The sequence below is a fragment of the Zeus faber genome (assembly GCF_960531495.2).
Source record: "Zeus faber genome assembly, chromosome: 17".
Taxonomy (NCBI): Eukaryota; Metazoa; Chordata; class Actinopteri; order Zeiformes; family Zeidae; genus Zeus; species Zeus faber.
This window is the reverse complement of record NC_137204.1, coordinates 18,903,206-18,920,475: the sequence shown is the minus strand read 5'-3', so window position 1 is coordinate 18,920,475 and position 17,270 is coordinate 18,903,206. Positions and strand designations below refer to the sequence as shown.

The 17,270-nt window shown below is 45.8% G+C and overlaps 1 protein-coding gene across 1 annotated transcript in view; it reads right to left on the bottom strand.

The window, feature by feature from the left end:
* Window positions 1-17,270, bottom strand: part of unc5cb (unc-5 netrin receptor Cb) — a gene marked incomplete at its 5' end in the record, with an annotated part of 128,221 nt that overhangs the window by 29,972 nt on the left and 80,979 nt on the right. The window contains 2 exons of the mRNA XM_080017643.1: window positions 335-515; window positions 16,700-16,803. Of these exons, the coding sequence (XP_079873769.1) occupies window positions 335-515; window positions 16,700-16,803 (285 nt within the window). The remainder of the gene's footprint in view (window positions 1-334; window positions 516-16,699; window positions 16,804-17,270) is intronic.

The following is a 17,270-nucleotide window of genomic DNA, read 5'->3' as shown; positions in this document are numbered from 1 at the left end:
TCGAAACCCACTCCTCGGCGGAATCCAACGCAGTGAATCTCGCCCAGTGTGCATCTCCGCTATACACCACACGCCCTCCCGCTCCCCCTCCTCCCCAAGTGACCGCCGTTCCTTCCAAAGTAAACAACACAGAAACAAAAGACCCCTACGTTTTTTTTGTTTTTTTTACGGGAGCGCAAGCGGCGCCGGCTTGTTTCCCCAAAAACAACGTGAAGGGACCTGAAGGGGAGCGTTAGATCTCATCTGGCGGAGGAGTGGAGTCGTACATGTGGAGATGAAAGGGCAGGGTTTTTTTTCTTTCTTTCTTTTTTTTTTTTTTTTTGTCGGCTCGTACCGTAGACGATGACGGTGGCGGTGGTGCTGCGCCTCTTGGCCACGATGTTCTTGGCCACGCAGGTGTAGTTGGCGGTGTCGGAGAGCCGCGCCTGCTTGATGATCAGGTTGTGGTCGATGGTGATGTAGAAGTTCCTGTCGTCCGCCGGATCGATGATCTCCTCGTTTTTGAGCCACTCCACCTGGTGGTGCCGGGGAGACGAGCGGAGGGAAAGAGAAGAGAAAGCAGTGAACGCAGCGGTCACTCAATGTAAGGCACAGAGCAGCTTCAACAGCAACGTTCATCTCCACCTGTCTACTGCAAGAAGAATGCACTGGATGGATGGATGAATAGATGGATGAATCGATGGATAGACAGACAGACAGACAGACAGACAGACAGACAGACAGACAGATAGATAGATAGATAGATAGATAGATAGATAGATAGATAGATAGATAGATAGACTGATAGATAGATAGATAGATAGATAGATAGATAGATAGATAGATAGATAGATAGATAGATAGATAGATAGATAGATAGATAGATAGATAGATAGATAGATGGATGGAACACAAATTGAATAAAAGAAACACAATATGCAAGAGCCCGCATAATTAACTGGAAGAAAGTGAAACATGAAATATATATTCATCAAATATACAAAAAAAAAACGAAAAACAGACAAGCAAATGTAAATTTTTGGGAAATCATTTTCATTCCAACCAACAAGGCGGTAATAGCAGCACCAGGTGGAAAGAAAAGACAGTGTTGTTGTAGAAGGTGCAGGTGTGCTCCCTGACCCTTCCTCTGAGGCTCTGTTTGAGGGATTATTTCCCTGGAACCGGAAGGGGAAGCTGCCAGCGGCTGCAACTTGTTTCATGCTCTTCCCCCCCGCCTCGCCTCAAAGGGCTTTCCTGCCTCCATTTCCCTAAAGAAATTAACCGGGGAGGCCTCATGCTGGGATGCTGATGGACTAAAACAGGCCCCGCTTCCCGCGCCCGGCGCTATCTGGCGAGCGGCCCGGTCGGCCGGTAGATAAGAGGAGCCAGAGATAAGCAGACGCCTCTCCGCTCATTGTGGGGTGATCTCCGCCTCGGAGAAATCATCCGCCGCGCCAAGAAGTGGGCCGACGCCCCCGGTACGACCAAAACAACATCCCCGGTAGCCGCGCTGAAAAACCCCGGCCACTATTGTTGGATTACCCGGGTAACGACGCGAGGCCGGTGAGGCCCACCTCAGAGGTAGACTGTAGTAAATTGGGGGAACAGTTGGACGGATGGGAGAGTCTGCACGGCTCCACTAAGCCGCGCTGACTGGAGACGCCACGCGCCGAAACGCCGTCCGCCCCGCCCCGCCCCGCCCCGGTGTCTCTGAAATAATCCCACGGCACCCTCCCGCTACTTACCACTAAAAACCTCTTCAACACGTAGATCTGTGCTCACTATATCAGCCTAGTGATGGTGACGCAAGGTGAGGGAGTGACGTAAACGTGTCAACGTGTAACCTGCCAATAGAGAACACCTTCCACAAATACAAAAAAAAACTTGTTTTCGAGCAGGCGGATTCCGTTTTTTTTCACGCGCCGATTTTCATTTTTCCCGCGTGGACTTTCATTTTGCACACGTTGTTTTGGTTCATCTCGCACACAGAGTTTTGAGACAAACTTTTTGTAACGTCTGTTGATAGTTGCTGCCCGTCTACGGCTATGGTCTGCAACTGGCCTCATCAACAAGGCCCGGGACCCCCACTGAAACCAACCCCCTCCCCCCATAGATACTACACAGACCTGTACGCCTTCAATTGAACCGGAATGTCAATGCGTTACACTGACGCACATTCCTCGTTCTTCTGGACTATTATGTGTGCACATGGCACATACTGTTACACTTCATACTGAACATTTGCACATCCCTGCACAAACTGTACAGCTTTATTAAAAAAAAAAAAAGCCTGATTTGACATATTTTTATACTATACAGATTGTTTTCCTGCGGTTTTATTTTACATTCATGGTTCCTGTTTGCACCGAACATCGAGACAAATTCCTTGTACGTGTCAAACGACTTGGCAATAAAGAGGATTCTGACTCTGATTGTGGCTCTGGTTGGGATGTGTGGACGCGCTCCTGCCTCCAACACACCCTCAACGTGCTCTGTGAAGGACTGAGCAGAATCAATTAGAAATAAATGGGATGGGTTGGAGTTCCTCTGTGGCGGTACAGGACAACTGAAAATAACTGCAAACTAATTATAGATATAGAACATACCAACTGTGCTGCAAAGAACAAATGGACTGAATGATTATAAAAAACACAATGGTACAGTCAGTAAAACAAATGATGTCCTTACAGGTTGGATGTCTATGAATGCTGCTCCATTTACAGTGAATAAAACCCTGCACCCTGCTTTCGTAACCCCAGCCCGCAAGATGAATGTTTACTGTCGCCGTGGCAACAGATGCTGGTTTAGTAGAGGCAACGTTATCTTCGCTTGTCTACATATTAGCAATGAACAATCAATTACAATAGAACATTTTTAACTAGAAATAACTATGAACACAAGACCTGAACCCGGTGCTGTCACTTGTAATAACGTAGCCTAACTGAAACAATGAAACCTCACTAAATATGATTATTATTTTTATTTGTATTATTATTATTAATAATAATAATAATAATAATAATAATAATAATAATAATAACAATAACAATATTAATTCTTATTCTTATTCTTATTCTTATTCTTATTCTTATTCTTATTCTTATTCTTATTCTTATTCTTAATAATAATAATAATTCTACACAGACATCAGATCTGTTTCAGATCTGATCTTTTCAATTCGGAATTGGGCCACTTTCATACATGTATGTGTATGTGGTCCTAAATAAGATGCAGGTCAGGGTCGGGGTTGGGAGGAGGGCGAGCTGGGGTTCAAGTTGGTCTTTGAGGACGACCCGCCGCATCGGCTCCGGGGGGGGCCTCGGCCCCCCGCTGCGCTCTCCGGCCGCAGCGGGGACCCCCCGGCGATCCTGGACCCAACACTGCTCAGACTTCACGTTTGATAACAACATGTTTAATATAATAAGTGCGTAACGGATCAGCGCGACGACTCTTTATGGGATTCAGACACGGAAAGAAGTGGAGAAGTGTCCTTTAGTTCCAACTGCACATGCCACATGGTGCGGTCAACAGCCCGGCCGAGAGCGGGTTTGGGGAGGGGGGGAAGAGCACCGCCGTAAAGGAAAAGGGGCGCGCTGGTTTCATAACACAAGACAAAACGAGAGCATCATTGCGAAACGGAGCGCGGCACGCTGCAACAGTCACTGGCGAGCAGTGGCTCAGGAGGTAGAGCGGGTCGTCTAGTAATCGCAAGGTTTGACGGTTCGATCGAAGTGTCCTTGAGCAAGACACTTAACTCCCTAACTGCTCCCCAGGCACCGCTACATGGCAGCCCACTGCTCCTAAATACATCAGTTACTAGGATGGTGAAATGCATTTTGTTGCCTCAGTACTTGCACTCTGTGCAATGACAATTAGTTGAATCTCAATTATCTTGATTTCATAATCGTTGGAAGCCAAAATCGTGATTGAAAATAAAATTAGATTAATCACCCAGCCCTAATGCACGTCGCTTATCGCTGATTATAAAAAAAAAAAAACACAGCTCGAAGAAAGACTGCGTGCTCTTACTTTTGAAATGCAGAAACTACGTCCGAAGGCGACCACGCGCCATCCCAATGATAAAACGCGTGGGAAAAGAGGATTTTCGTTCGAATCGGCGGGAAATTTGTCTCGAAACTCTGTGTGTGCGAAATGAAAATCCTTGAAAATATTTTTCTGAGTTCACAAATCTCTTCTGTCGTATTTGGGGAAGGTGTTTCCCATCTTCACACGGGACGTCGGCCTGTCGATCTGTTCACACAAATAATATCCTGATAAATTGTATCTCTATACACAGCGGCTGGAAAAACGCCGACCCACGCTATAAAAACCCAAATGTAGGGAAGAGATTTTTTTTAAATAATGCAGTCTCCCATTTGCAGTTGTTTCGAACATTACCCCACCCAGCCAACTCAATGCAGGCGCGATGGATCCACGCCCTGAAGGCCTCACACAACGCTGAGACCCACCGAGTATTACACTACTCATGGTATTTGGTGGTTTACGAGTGTTTTCCTGCACAAACACGTATCAGCCAAATCATTTGGAGCACGGGGGCCAGGGGGGACGGCACCCCGCCCTCCGCTGCCGTTGCCGTGGTGAAATTAAGCCTCGTTCCCACACCAGCACGGCGCAATAAAGCCCCGCCTGACGCATGTCATGGTGCATAAGAAATGAGAATGCACAGACACAAACCCACGCACAGAAAAAAAACCCGCAAAAAAAAAAAAACACTGTCTGTGATAAAAATTAATCCACGAAATGATTGAAAATGGCAGTTTATTTTTTTATTTCCTGGTCGCAGCAGATTGTTGTTTTTTTGGACGTTCCTTTTTTTGGACGATCGCAAAAGTCGTTTCCCTCCCACTCCATGGGTCTCTAATTGTCAACGGTGAACCTGGGATGTGATGAAAGCATTTAATGTGTATGGATTTGAAAGGGTTGATATGATATGTATGATATGTATGATATGATAAGATATGCATATTTTTCTGGCCGGTTTACACGCGTTTCCAATAACTTAACATCAGCTGCGGCTCCAGAAATTCAGATCCTAAGTTTAACCAAGAGCTTTGGAAAATGAAAGGAGGCGAGCGGGTGAATGAGAGGCATAACGGTATAGTGCCAGCGGGTCCCCTGGAATGGGAAAAAGTGCGACCTCAAACGCGGCCCTCCCATAACTCTTCCACTAATTGCTTATCTGTAGGATTTACGGAGGCGAGCACTCTCCGAAAACGATGTACTTATTGGAAGTCACTTTGGACAAAAGCATCTGCTAAATGACGTCATGTCGTGTGAGACGATCGCCTTTCTCACGTCGGCATAAAAAAGGGCTCTTGTTGGATGAAGACGCTGAACTCATAAATAATACAATAATTCAATTAGGAAATAATGATAAACACAACGGTAATATAAAACGATCACAACCATCTTTTGGAAGTCCTGGGAAATGCAAATCACGCTGAATAGCTATCAATTAATATTAGGACCCCGGCGCAGCTCGACAATGTAATCAACATAATGGAAGCGGTGATATGCTGATGCTGGCTCGTATCAAATTCTTCCCATGTAAATCAATAACGATTAAATCCACAAACCACAGATTTACAGGCGCAGGGGCCGAGGCGAGAGCGTTGCTGGCGTCATGGATTGGGGAAGGGGAAAAGCAGCTTGTGTGTTTGTGTGTCCTTCCTTTATGACAGAACAGGGACGCCAACGTTCAGAACAGCGCGAAGACTCGACGCGCTCCCAGTGAAAGACCTCATACACACACACGTAGGCAAATGTGTGTGTATGTATGTATCTACTGTGTGTGTATGTGTGTGTGTGTGTGTGTGTGTGTGTATGCATGCGTGCGTGCATGTCTGCCTGCGTGCGTGTGTATGTGTGTGCGTGCGTGCCTGGGTGCGTGCGTGTGCGACCTATTACTGACTTCCATTTGCAGTGTCGTTACACCTAACCCCCCAAACTTGAAGGATTAAGAAAAGGCTGAGAACACAACAGTCAACCAAATGAGCATGATGCAAACAAGAGAAAGAATGTCAAACGCCGCTTTCTCTCCCAAAGCGCAGCGCGAGTGAAAGGCCTGTTCTCCAACACGGGAGCGACAGTTGACATAAAGAGGTTCTTATCCAATTTTGCGCTAATAACAGAAGCAGCCTCTTCAAATGCGCTGCGTTCAGAAGTCAAGAGGACTTTTATATGAGAAGGTAATTAAAAATTGAACAAAAGAGCTTTTTAGTCTGGATGGAGGGGGTTGTGTGTGTGTGTGTGTGTGTGTGTGTGTGTGTGTGTGTGTGTGTGTGTGTGTGTTTGAGTGTGTGTGAAAGAGATAGAGGAGGTGGAACCAATGTCAGAAACTACAAGAGTTGTGTGTGTGTTGTGAACTTGGGGTAAGGGACAGAGAGAGAGAGAGAGAGAGAGAGAGAGAGAGAGAGAGAGAGAGAGAGAGAGAGGGAGAGATTTTGAGCGAGAGCTGCAGAGAGAGAGAGAGAGAGAGAGAGAGAGAGAGAGAGAGAGAGAGAGAGAGAGAGAGAGCCGTTAGTAAAGCAATGCAGTTTAAAATGGTTGTCGAAATATTGAGTTCAGCCACGCCGTGAATACACATTTCAAAGCCATGTGATTGAAGTGCTTCACAAGACACAAGAGGGCATTCGTCTCTCTCTCCCTCTCTCGCTCGTGAACACATTTACACACATGAATTCACCTATGCACACATGCACACACATGCACGCACACACACGCCAGACACATGCGCGCACACACACACACACACACACACACACACACACACACACACACACACACACACACACACACACACACACACACACACACACACACACACACACGTTGCTCGTTAGCGTCTGATTGCCGGTGGAACATCCACGGAGGTAATTGGCACATTATAATTTCTTGTCATTGATGGAGGGAAATTGCCACATGTCAGCTGTCATACAGGGAGAGGGAGTCTCCCTGTCAAGTCCAAGACAACAAAATGACAGGGGCTTGAAAGCAAGCAGAAAGACGGAGAGGCGGTTCCGACAGACGGAGAAGCAGAGAAACGGTGTCCAAAAGGAATGGAAACAAGGGCTACGGCCCCCGGTCACACCAACACTTACGACAGAGTGTTTGAGTGGTTTTTTGGTTGTTTTTCGGTGGTTTTGTGGCGGTGGGCCACGGCTGGACGAGCTGCCTCCTCCGGGGGGTCCAGCCCCGAGCGCATTCTGCACGTTCTCGCAGATCCCAGCGACGGACTGGGATCCAAAAAAATCTATAAAAACGGCCCTGGCAATCGCAACAGAGGGGCCCTGTTTTCAAACCCGACACCGGCCCCGCCCGAATTACAGCATAAAAAGCTCGAGATAGCGATTAACCAGATACGACCGCGCGTGTGGAGCGCCGGCTCTCCCGAGGGGAACTCTGGGGGGAACCAGGGACGAGATGGTTGGATGGTTTGCACGTCAGCAGTGGTGTAGGTTGCGTTTGAACATTGGGGGGGCCGGCACATTAAGCAGGGGGTCCGGGCGTCGTCCCCCAGGAAATTTTCACCGCCAAGCGCTTCCTTTCCTGCGTTTGGGTGAATTTGATGCATCAAAATTCCTTTTATTTTATTTTTTTTTTGCATCAATTTATGGACGAAACGTCTTTATTTATGGAAGGGAAAGCGTCTCGGGGGCCGGGGGCTCACTGTACCGTCTGCTCGGTGCCGGTGCCAGGCTGCCGAAAAACGCAGAGCTATCTCACAACGTCTCCCCAATCCAGTGAGCAAGTTGGGGATTGGGGGGCTGGGCCGCAGGGAGGAAGGCGTGGCGAGGGAGACTCGGCGGGTCAGCCCCGACGCTCGTCAGGCGCAAGCGTCGGCACGGTACCGACCGGCCCGAATACCTCGGACGTCTTCATCCGTTCATTAAAACTCTATTGCAGAGAACCGACGCGAGGAAAAGCCATTTATTAGCGGCTGCTGCGGGTTCAGAGACGGAACGCGCCGCCCGTGGGCGGACGGAGGCACGCGAAGAGAGCGGATGGCGGAGGGGGAAAACGTGTGCCGGAGAAAATGTGAGGCGCTCCCGTTCCCGGCAAAGAAGCGATTACGGCGTGCGCCGCGCTGCTGTTGATTTACAACTAACTATCTCTTTAATGGAATTCATTCATTCGCCTCTTTTTTTTTTTTTTTGCCCGAATGACACACCTGGAGAGTGAGACACGGAAAGGTTAGAAAATGATTATTCAATCATTCACTACATGACAACAAGCCATATGCCCCGCATTTGCCAAGACTACAAATATGGAAATCCGGGGGTGTATGAATATTAACGGGTGAAAAAAACAAATAATAATACCTCACCGGGGCAAAACAACAGCAATAGCTCGGGTGGATCGAGGTACAGATGTAATTGAGTTCACACCGAGGTAAATACAGCGGAGGCTGACGGAAGAGGACGAGCAGCAGGAACAGCATCATTAATATAGTGCTTTTTAAATATATATAATGCAACAAAAAAAATCAATAATATATCAAAAAATAAGAATTACATTTTCACCAATTGCGTCGATAAGATCGAGAAAAAAAAAAAAGAAAAATGTATTTCGATACTTTTTTTGATAACTCGTCGAGAATCTCTGCTTTTCCAAGCTGTTTGTGTTCTTATAATTGTGGACCTGAAAAATTGGTCGACAGGGTAGGAGTGCAACTGGTCACCAGATGGACAGATATACATAAAACATCAAAGCCTTTTTTTTTTTTTTACCAGAAATAAATATTACACCCACTTTCAGTTTTGCGTCACTGGCTCAGAAGGAGGGAGTGACTTTTACGACTATTACGATTAAATGCAGAAGCGCAGGATATGGACATTTTGAGTCTGGAGCCCGATGTCCTGCGGGACTCCGTTCCGACAATGCGTCGCATCGAACCCACATTTTGCTGTTTTTATCTGAGAGAACATTTGAAGATACCACCACATATCCTGGATCGTCATTTCACGCACGATGTTGAAATAGCCCTGAAAATAAAAATAAAAAATAAATAAAGGTATAATAACAGGGTGTGATAAAGCAACAAGATAAAGATGTGAAGTTCCTGCGCCAAACATCAGGAAAAAGCCCAAAACATCGCTCGGCTCGCACGTGGCCAGTCCAAAAAATAAAGAAAGGCGAGAACATGTTATAATTGCCGGACTCCGGACTCCGGCCCCGACTCGAACGCTCCGGGAGTTGGAGGCGAGGCGCTGGAGCGGAGAGCGACGGGGGAAGAGGGGAAAAAAAGGCAGCGCCATTAGAGGAAATCACAGCCCCTGCTCACAGGAAGGCTGGCATGACTGACAGCCCCCGGCGCCCGAACGGCAATCTGCGCTCTGTTGCCACAGGGATTTGGGTCCGACTCCTCACACCTTCCCTCCCCTGGGCGGCCGTAATGAACAGACACTCACGCCCCCCCCCCCCCCCCCCCCCTCCACCCCACCACCTCGCCCGACCCCCACTCCACCCCACCAGGAACTCTGAAGTGCTTTTAGCCTTGACATCGCCCGCCCCGTCCCGGCTCCACTCACCGTGTCCACCGCTGGGAAGCACTCTAGCGTTCCCTGACAAGGTGACCTGACGGGGCCGCCCGACACTCCTCACCTTAACCTGCTCCGCGGCGAGGGAAAACCCGCCCAAAATCCAACCCGAGCATTTGGAATAAACACAGCATGAGGGGAAAAAAAGATATATATATAGAAAAGGATAGATAAGATAAGATAAGATAAGATGAGATAAGATAAGATCAAATAAGATCAAATAAGATAAGATAAAATCAAATAAGATAAGATAAGATAAGATAAGATAGGATAAGATAAAATAAGATAAAATAAGATTAAAAAAAGGATAAAATAAGATGAGGTAAGATGAGATAGATAGCACTTAAATTAATAATGAAATGTAATAAATTATGAATAAATAAAAAACATATAATGAAATAAACGAAATTAAATAACAAAACAAACACAAATAAAACACATGTATACATAATATAAACAAACTAAATCTAAAATCTTAAAAACAATAAAAAGGAATGGCAGGAGTAGCTACTTACACTTTAAGGCTCCCGGGCTTTTTGCATGTAATGTGAACTAATACCATCAGTGCTGCTCCCTGTTAACTTCTGTTTATTTATTTTATACCATATATAAGTATTTCTGACTGGCACTGTTCTGTAACACCTGATCTTATCTGATATTATCTTATCTCAACTGTCAATCCCTCCATTCCACCAGTAATAATGGAATGAAGCCGACTGGAGTGTTTTTCTTCGGGGAGACCTCAGCCGCTGCGGCGGAACGACATGAGAACCGCTCTAAATCCCGTTCCCTCGCGTGGGAAAGCGCGGCGTTCTCCGGCCGTCCTCGCGGCAAAGCCGTCGGACTTAATCGCGGCAGCGGGGCCCCCTTTCCCGCGGAGCGCCGACGACTCGTTACCCACGGCGGCGCGGCAGGACCCCGGGGCCGACCGAGGAGTTGCCCGAATTAAAACCCGGCTTCCATGGCAACGGGCTCAGCGGCTTATAGCTCGGCGTCACCTCTGAACCTCCGGGAGGGTTTTTTTTTTGGGGGGGTTTTTTCCCCTCAAAGCCATGACAAGTGCTCTGAAGTGAAGACAGCGGCGGAGGGAGAGGAGAGCGAAAGGGTAAAGCGATGAAGCTGCATTCTTTCACAAAGGAGATTTAAGTTCATTTTATGAGTCTGCCGCGTATTCTGGGAAGGGTGAAAAGAGGCGACTCCCCCCGACGCGCCCGCTTGTGTGCAGGCATGAAAAGAGCTCCCCACGGAGGCACAGACGGAAAGTTCCACGTGGGGCCACGAGAAAGTTTACATCTTTATTCCATTATATATTGCATTTCCCCCCCAAAACCCTCTCAACCCGCCCGGTCCCCCTCGTTCATATCCCCCCTCTGTAATTACTCTAGCTGTTGGTAAGTAGGTCTAATATGCACGGTCATTGAAACATATCAAAGAACAACTCTTTGGTGGGACCCTGACTCGTAATGTGTGTGTTCAAAGGAATTTCAGATGACTGCTGTTTTAGAAAACTGGCCCTCGAGAATTTCTGAGCTTCCAGGCCTTCCAGGTTCCATTGGTCATGGTCGTGACGCGAGCCAAAATAAACGTCTCTCAGGTTTTCTTGGTGTGTGTGTGTGTGTGTATGTGTGTGTGTGTGTGTGTGTGTGTGTGTGTGTCTGTGTGTGTGCGCGTGTGAATGATTCATCACCCAGCAGGCGCAAAGATTACTCAAAACATGAAAACCCAACGCCAGTTACTCATCCTCCATGAGAACAACCTCACACCTCAACCACCTTTCTTATTTCATAAAAACCCTGTCACTGAAGAGTCACATTTTTACCGGGAGGCCATTCAACCGAAAAGCAAACCGGAGGTGATTAGGCAACGGTATTAGCACAGTCGTGTTTTTGGTTTTTATTTACACAAGAAAAATCATTAAAAAGGAAGGAATGCACACGGCTTTAAATTTTAGTAATAAAACGGAAAAATAAATACAGCACCAGATGTCTGTGTGTAATTCTGTAGCATTGGCTGCGCCTCATCTGGTAATGTGGTGTCAAATGCAAATATACCATAAAAATGTTTTAAAGAAATTGAAACTGAAGCCTATGCACACAGCAACCTTACCCGGCAACACTTTATTAATGTGCTGCTACTATTACAACACGGCTCTGTCTATTGACTGAATCATTTTATTTTAGATTAACTTGTGATTTCTGCCAGATGTGCCCCCTCTGGCAGGTTTGCCAGGAACTAGGAGGATTCGAGAGTAAACACTACATACATGGACTTAACAACACGGCATCCAAAAACAGCCTCAACAAGCCTGAACGGAGACAACTTCGTCCAGAAAGACGCAACGCGGCGGTTGTTCTCCAGCGCGGATTTACCAAGAAAAGAATAACACAAGCTACTGAAAGCTGTAAAGCGATTCATTCCCACGTGTTAAATTATGTATTTAAATTAAAGGCAACGTTTTAATTGTTAGACCGCCGTTATAATTAGTGGGGTAGTAGTTTTTTAACCCACAAGCCAGATGGGCCGGGACCCAAATGTGATTGTATCTCAAAACCCCAGAGTGTAACACATCCGTGTTGCACGCTTTCCTTCTGAAAGGATGAAATTTTAAATAGTTTATGGGTCGTTTGAGGGAGTGCACATGATTCTGCGCCAATGCTTCATGTATGATTTAATGAACATATGGCTGTGTGACGGTGCACGACCTGCGCAGGAGCCATGTGGGACGTAACCTGGTGCCGGTTCTTCATTGCACCTTAGGTTTGCATTTAGGTTCTTTTCTAGGTTTATTTTTTCTTTTTATTGTTTATTCTTTGTTTCAGGTTGATTTTGTATCGTCACATTTTTCAATTTTTTTGTATCTATCTATCTATCTATCTATCTATCTATCTATCTATCTATCTATCTATCTATCTATCTATCTATCTATCTATCTATCTATCTATCTATCTATCTATCTATCTATCTATCTATCTATCTATCTATCTATCTATCTATCTATCTATCTATCTATCTATCCATCTACCTGTATATAACCATCCATCTATCTATCCATCTATCTATCTATCCCTCTATCTATCTATCCATCTATCTATCTAGATTAGGGTATTTGGCTATTACGAGTTGGCCTGTAGGGGAGCTACAGACACCACTGACAGCTCAGTGGAAGACTGACAACAGCCCACTAGATCCAAACCTAACAAACCTCCACAGCTCCTTGCCTCCTCTCTCTCTCTCTTTCTCTCTCTCTTTCTCTCTTAGACGGCCTTTTCTTTCCATTCATCAGATTGGATGAAATATGACAGTTCCTGCCTTTGCAAGTGACTGCTACATATTTCTGCAGATGCATATGCAACCGCAAGTTGAGTCCATCTGCTTTTCCCCAAGTCCGTTACAGCAAAGGATCCTTTGTTAGAGGAGCCTGAGACACACACACACACGCGCGCACACACACACACACACACACACACACACACACACACACACACACACACACACACACACACACACACACACACACACACACACACACACACACAGGGAAAAAAAAGCTCTTGGCTTTCACTTTTTTTGTCTTTTTTCTTCCCACAGAAACAGCTGAGGTTGAGCTCAGAAAAAGAGGAAAAATAACTTGTGCAATGGAACCGCTTTCTTAATTATATCCATGAGGTAAGTGTGAGTAATGAAAAATGATGCTCACATGGACAAAAAAGACAAAAGAAAAACAATGACAATTATGAGGACGTGGCACTGTAAAGGATATGTTGAAGCTTCCCGTTCCGACTCTTCCCCCAAGATGTCATTAAAATGTACAGTATCTCACCTTAGTGGATGAAGTTGGGGGTGCAGAGTAGAGCTCCTCTGAAACATTATTCACTTTAATGCACTAACCACGGATGCACACCGTCACAATGACTGAATACCAACGTCAGACTGTTTCCACCTTAGCTATTAGTGAAGTGAAGGGAATCCAAAGTGCTTTTATTGCCATTAGTTAGTCATAGAAATACCGACACTGGAATTCAAATTTGGGACTTGTGGGAATACACCAAAAGGAAAAATAGGCAAAACATTTACTATATTCAAAACATTAAAACGGGCCAGAGCCATGTATTATTATGGGCGCAGAGGTAGTCTAGGCTGTGATACAATGCACGGCGAGACACGAGTAGACACACACAGCCTTGAGACGAAAACGTTGTCCCGATCTTAATGGACTGATGCTGCCTCTCCAAACCGAGAGGATAATGAGGTCAGTGCCCGCAAACGCATACTGGTGACTTTCCATTTATGCCCTCAAGGCACATCTGAGTTGCCACGGCCACCCCATACACCCAAAACGCAGAGAACCAATCAACCTAAACACTGAGAACCGACAAGCACAGATGTGTCTTGAAGTCTCTCCAGCTCAGTCTTCCAATCATCACAACAAGCCAATCAGCGAATGATCTGCATCTCTCATCACATGGAGACCAGTTGGCATCGCCGACGGCTCCTTAAGCAGAGAATCATACAACGCAAACACCCCAAACACCGAGAACCATACACCCAAAACACATAGAACCACCCAACCACTAAGAACCATACACCTCAAACACCGAGTACCATACACCCCAAACACCCTTAACACGGGAACCATACACCCCAAACACTGAGAACCATACACCTCAAACACCGAGAACCATACACCCCAAACACAGAGAACCATACACCCCAAACACAGAGAACCATACACCCCAAACACAGAGAACCATACACCCCAAACACAGAGAACCATAAATCCCAAACACAGAGAACCATAAACCCCAAACACAGAGAACCATATAACCCAAACACCCAAACACCAAGAACCATACACCTCAAACACCGAGAACCATACACCCCAAACACAGAGAACAATACACCCCAAACACAGAGAACCATACACCCCAAACACAGAGAACCATACACCCCAAACACAGAGAACCATAAATCCCAAACACAGAGAACCATAAACCCCAAACACAGAGAACCATATAACCCAAACACCCAAACACCAAGAACCATACACCTCAAACACCGAGAACCATACACCCCAAACACCCTTAACACGGGAACCATACACCCCAAACACTGAGAACCATACACCCCAAACACAGAGAACCATACACCCCAAACACTGAGAACCATACACCCCAAACACAGAGAACCATACACCCCAAACACAGAGAACCATACACCCCAAACACAGAGAACCATACACCCCAAACACAGAGAACCATACACCCCAAACACAGAGAACCATACACCCTAAACACAGAGAACCATACACCCCAAACGCAGAGAACCATACACCCCAAACACAGAGAACCATACACCCCAAACACAGAGAACCATACACCCCAAACACAGAGAACCATATAACCCAAACACCCAAACGCAGAGAAGCACAGGTGCGTCATGAAGTCTCTCTGAGTAGCTGAGTCTTCTATTCATCACAACAAGCCAATCAGCAACTGATCGGCATCTCTCATCACATGGAGACCAGTTACCGTCCCGACGGCTACTTGAGCAACAGTCTTTGATTGAAACCTGATTTGTTTAAATTCTGTTGATTGAACCAACTTTTGTTGTTCAGAGTCTCAGAAATCTCAGACGTGTAAAGCATATTGATTAGAAATATTTGCAGCAACTTAAACAATCTCCCCTTCCTGCAGGGTCTCTATTACCAAAATAATACTTTAAAGACAAGCGGCCCTCTTCTTCCACGCCACTGTGCACCGCAACCTCTAAAAGGTGATTTTAGAAAATAGCCAAAATAACACCGAGAACCATGTACCTCAAACGAGGACCATACACCCCAAACACCCCAAACACCAAGACCCATACACCCCAATCACTGAGAACCACACACCCTAAACACAAAGAACCATACACCCCAAACACAGAGAACCATACAACCCAAACACAGAGAACCATACACCCCAAACAGCGAGAACCATACAACCCAAACACAGAGAACCATAAACCCAAACACAGAGAACCATACACCCCAAACGCAGAGAACCATACACCCCAAACGCAGAGAACCATACACCCCAAACACCTAGAACTATACACGCCAAACACAGAGAACCATAAACCCAAACACAGAGAACCATACCCCCCAAACACCTAGAACTATACACCCCAAACACAGAGAACCATTCAACCCAAACACAGAGAACCATATAGTACACCCCAAACACAGGGAACCATACACCCTAAACACCCTAAACACCCCAAACACCGAGAACCATACACCCCAAACACCCCAAACACAGGGAACCATACACCCTAAACACCCTAAACACCCCAAACACCGAGAACCATACACCCCAAACACCCGGAACCATACATCCTAAACCATATACCCCAAACACCCCAAACACAGAGAAGCACAGGTGTGTCATGAAGTCTCTCTGAGTAGCTGAGTCTTCTCATCATCACAACAAGCCAATCAGCAACTGATCGGCATCTCTCATCACATGGAGACCAGTTACCGTCGCCGACGGCTCCTTAAGCAACAGTCTTTGATTGGAACCTGATTTGTTTAAATTCTGTTGATTGAACCAACTTTTTGTTGTTCAGAGTCTCAGAAATCTCAGACGTGTAAAGCATATTGATTAGAAATATTTGCAGCAACTTAAACAATCTCCCCTTCCTGCAGGGTCTCGATTACCAAAATAATACTTTAAAGACAAGCGGCCCTCTTCTTCCACGCCACTGTGCACCGCAACCTCTAAAAGGTGATTTTAGAAAAAGCCTCGGACAACCAAAAGCTCATACGAAATGAGTTTTTTCTTACTTTTTAGACAAAAAAACGTTTCAAAACCTCTCAGCTCTGCATTTTATGTCAACGTGATAGATAAACTGTGATTACTGCAATTACCATTTTACCTCTGTCTCCGCGATTCCCAGAAGGTGCTATTATAAAAACCTTTAGAATAGCTGTCATCCTTTGAAATGTGGAGTAGTGGCTAGTTAAATGCTGTTATGCAGGAGCAACACTATGCAGATCAACTCCACTTCAGACATCTCCGACGCACATTTTGAAGAAACAACGCTGTGCAACAACAGTTAGGATGAAAGGACCGTTGTAAGCATTACTTTTATCCAGTGGAGGTACTTTAAATGAGCCTTACCTCAGCGGCCGGGATGCCTTCGGGCGGACGGCACTGGAGCAGAACTTCTTGTTCCAACGACACCTCCTTTCCCAGAGGCTCTTGGTCGAACGTCTTCCTCAGGTCTGCAGGAAACACAGCCCAAAAATACACACACACACACACACACACACACACACACACACACACACACACACACACACACACACACACACACACACACACACACACACACACACACACACACACACACACATCAAATGATATAAACCTCAAGATAACAGGTTTAAAACTAAAGTAAAACTCAGTTTACTTAGGTAAAGCACTAAGTAAAACATTTATGGGAGGGAAAAGTAAATAATGTAAAACATTGTAGACGTTTAAATAATTAAGGAATGACAGTGAAAACTTAGACCGACTCATTCATTGTTGCCCATGGCCGTATTTATGTATCTCGTGCAGTATATCCGTCTATACATCTATCTTCATATTTTATATCCATATTCATACAAGCAACCGTTCTGCCGCCTCACTTAAATTATCCTGTGCGCAGAGAGGTTTTCATATCATTTTTTCATATTCCATAGTTTTG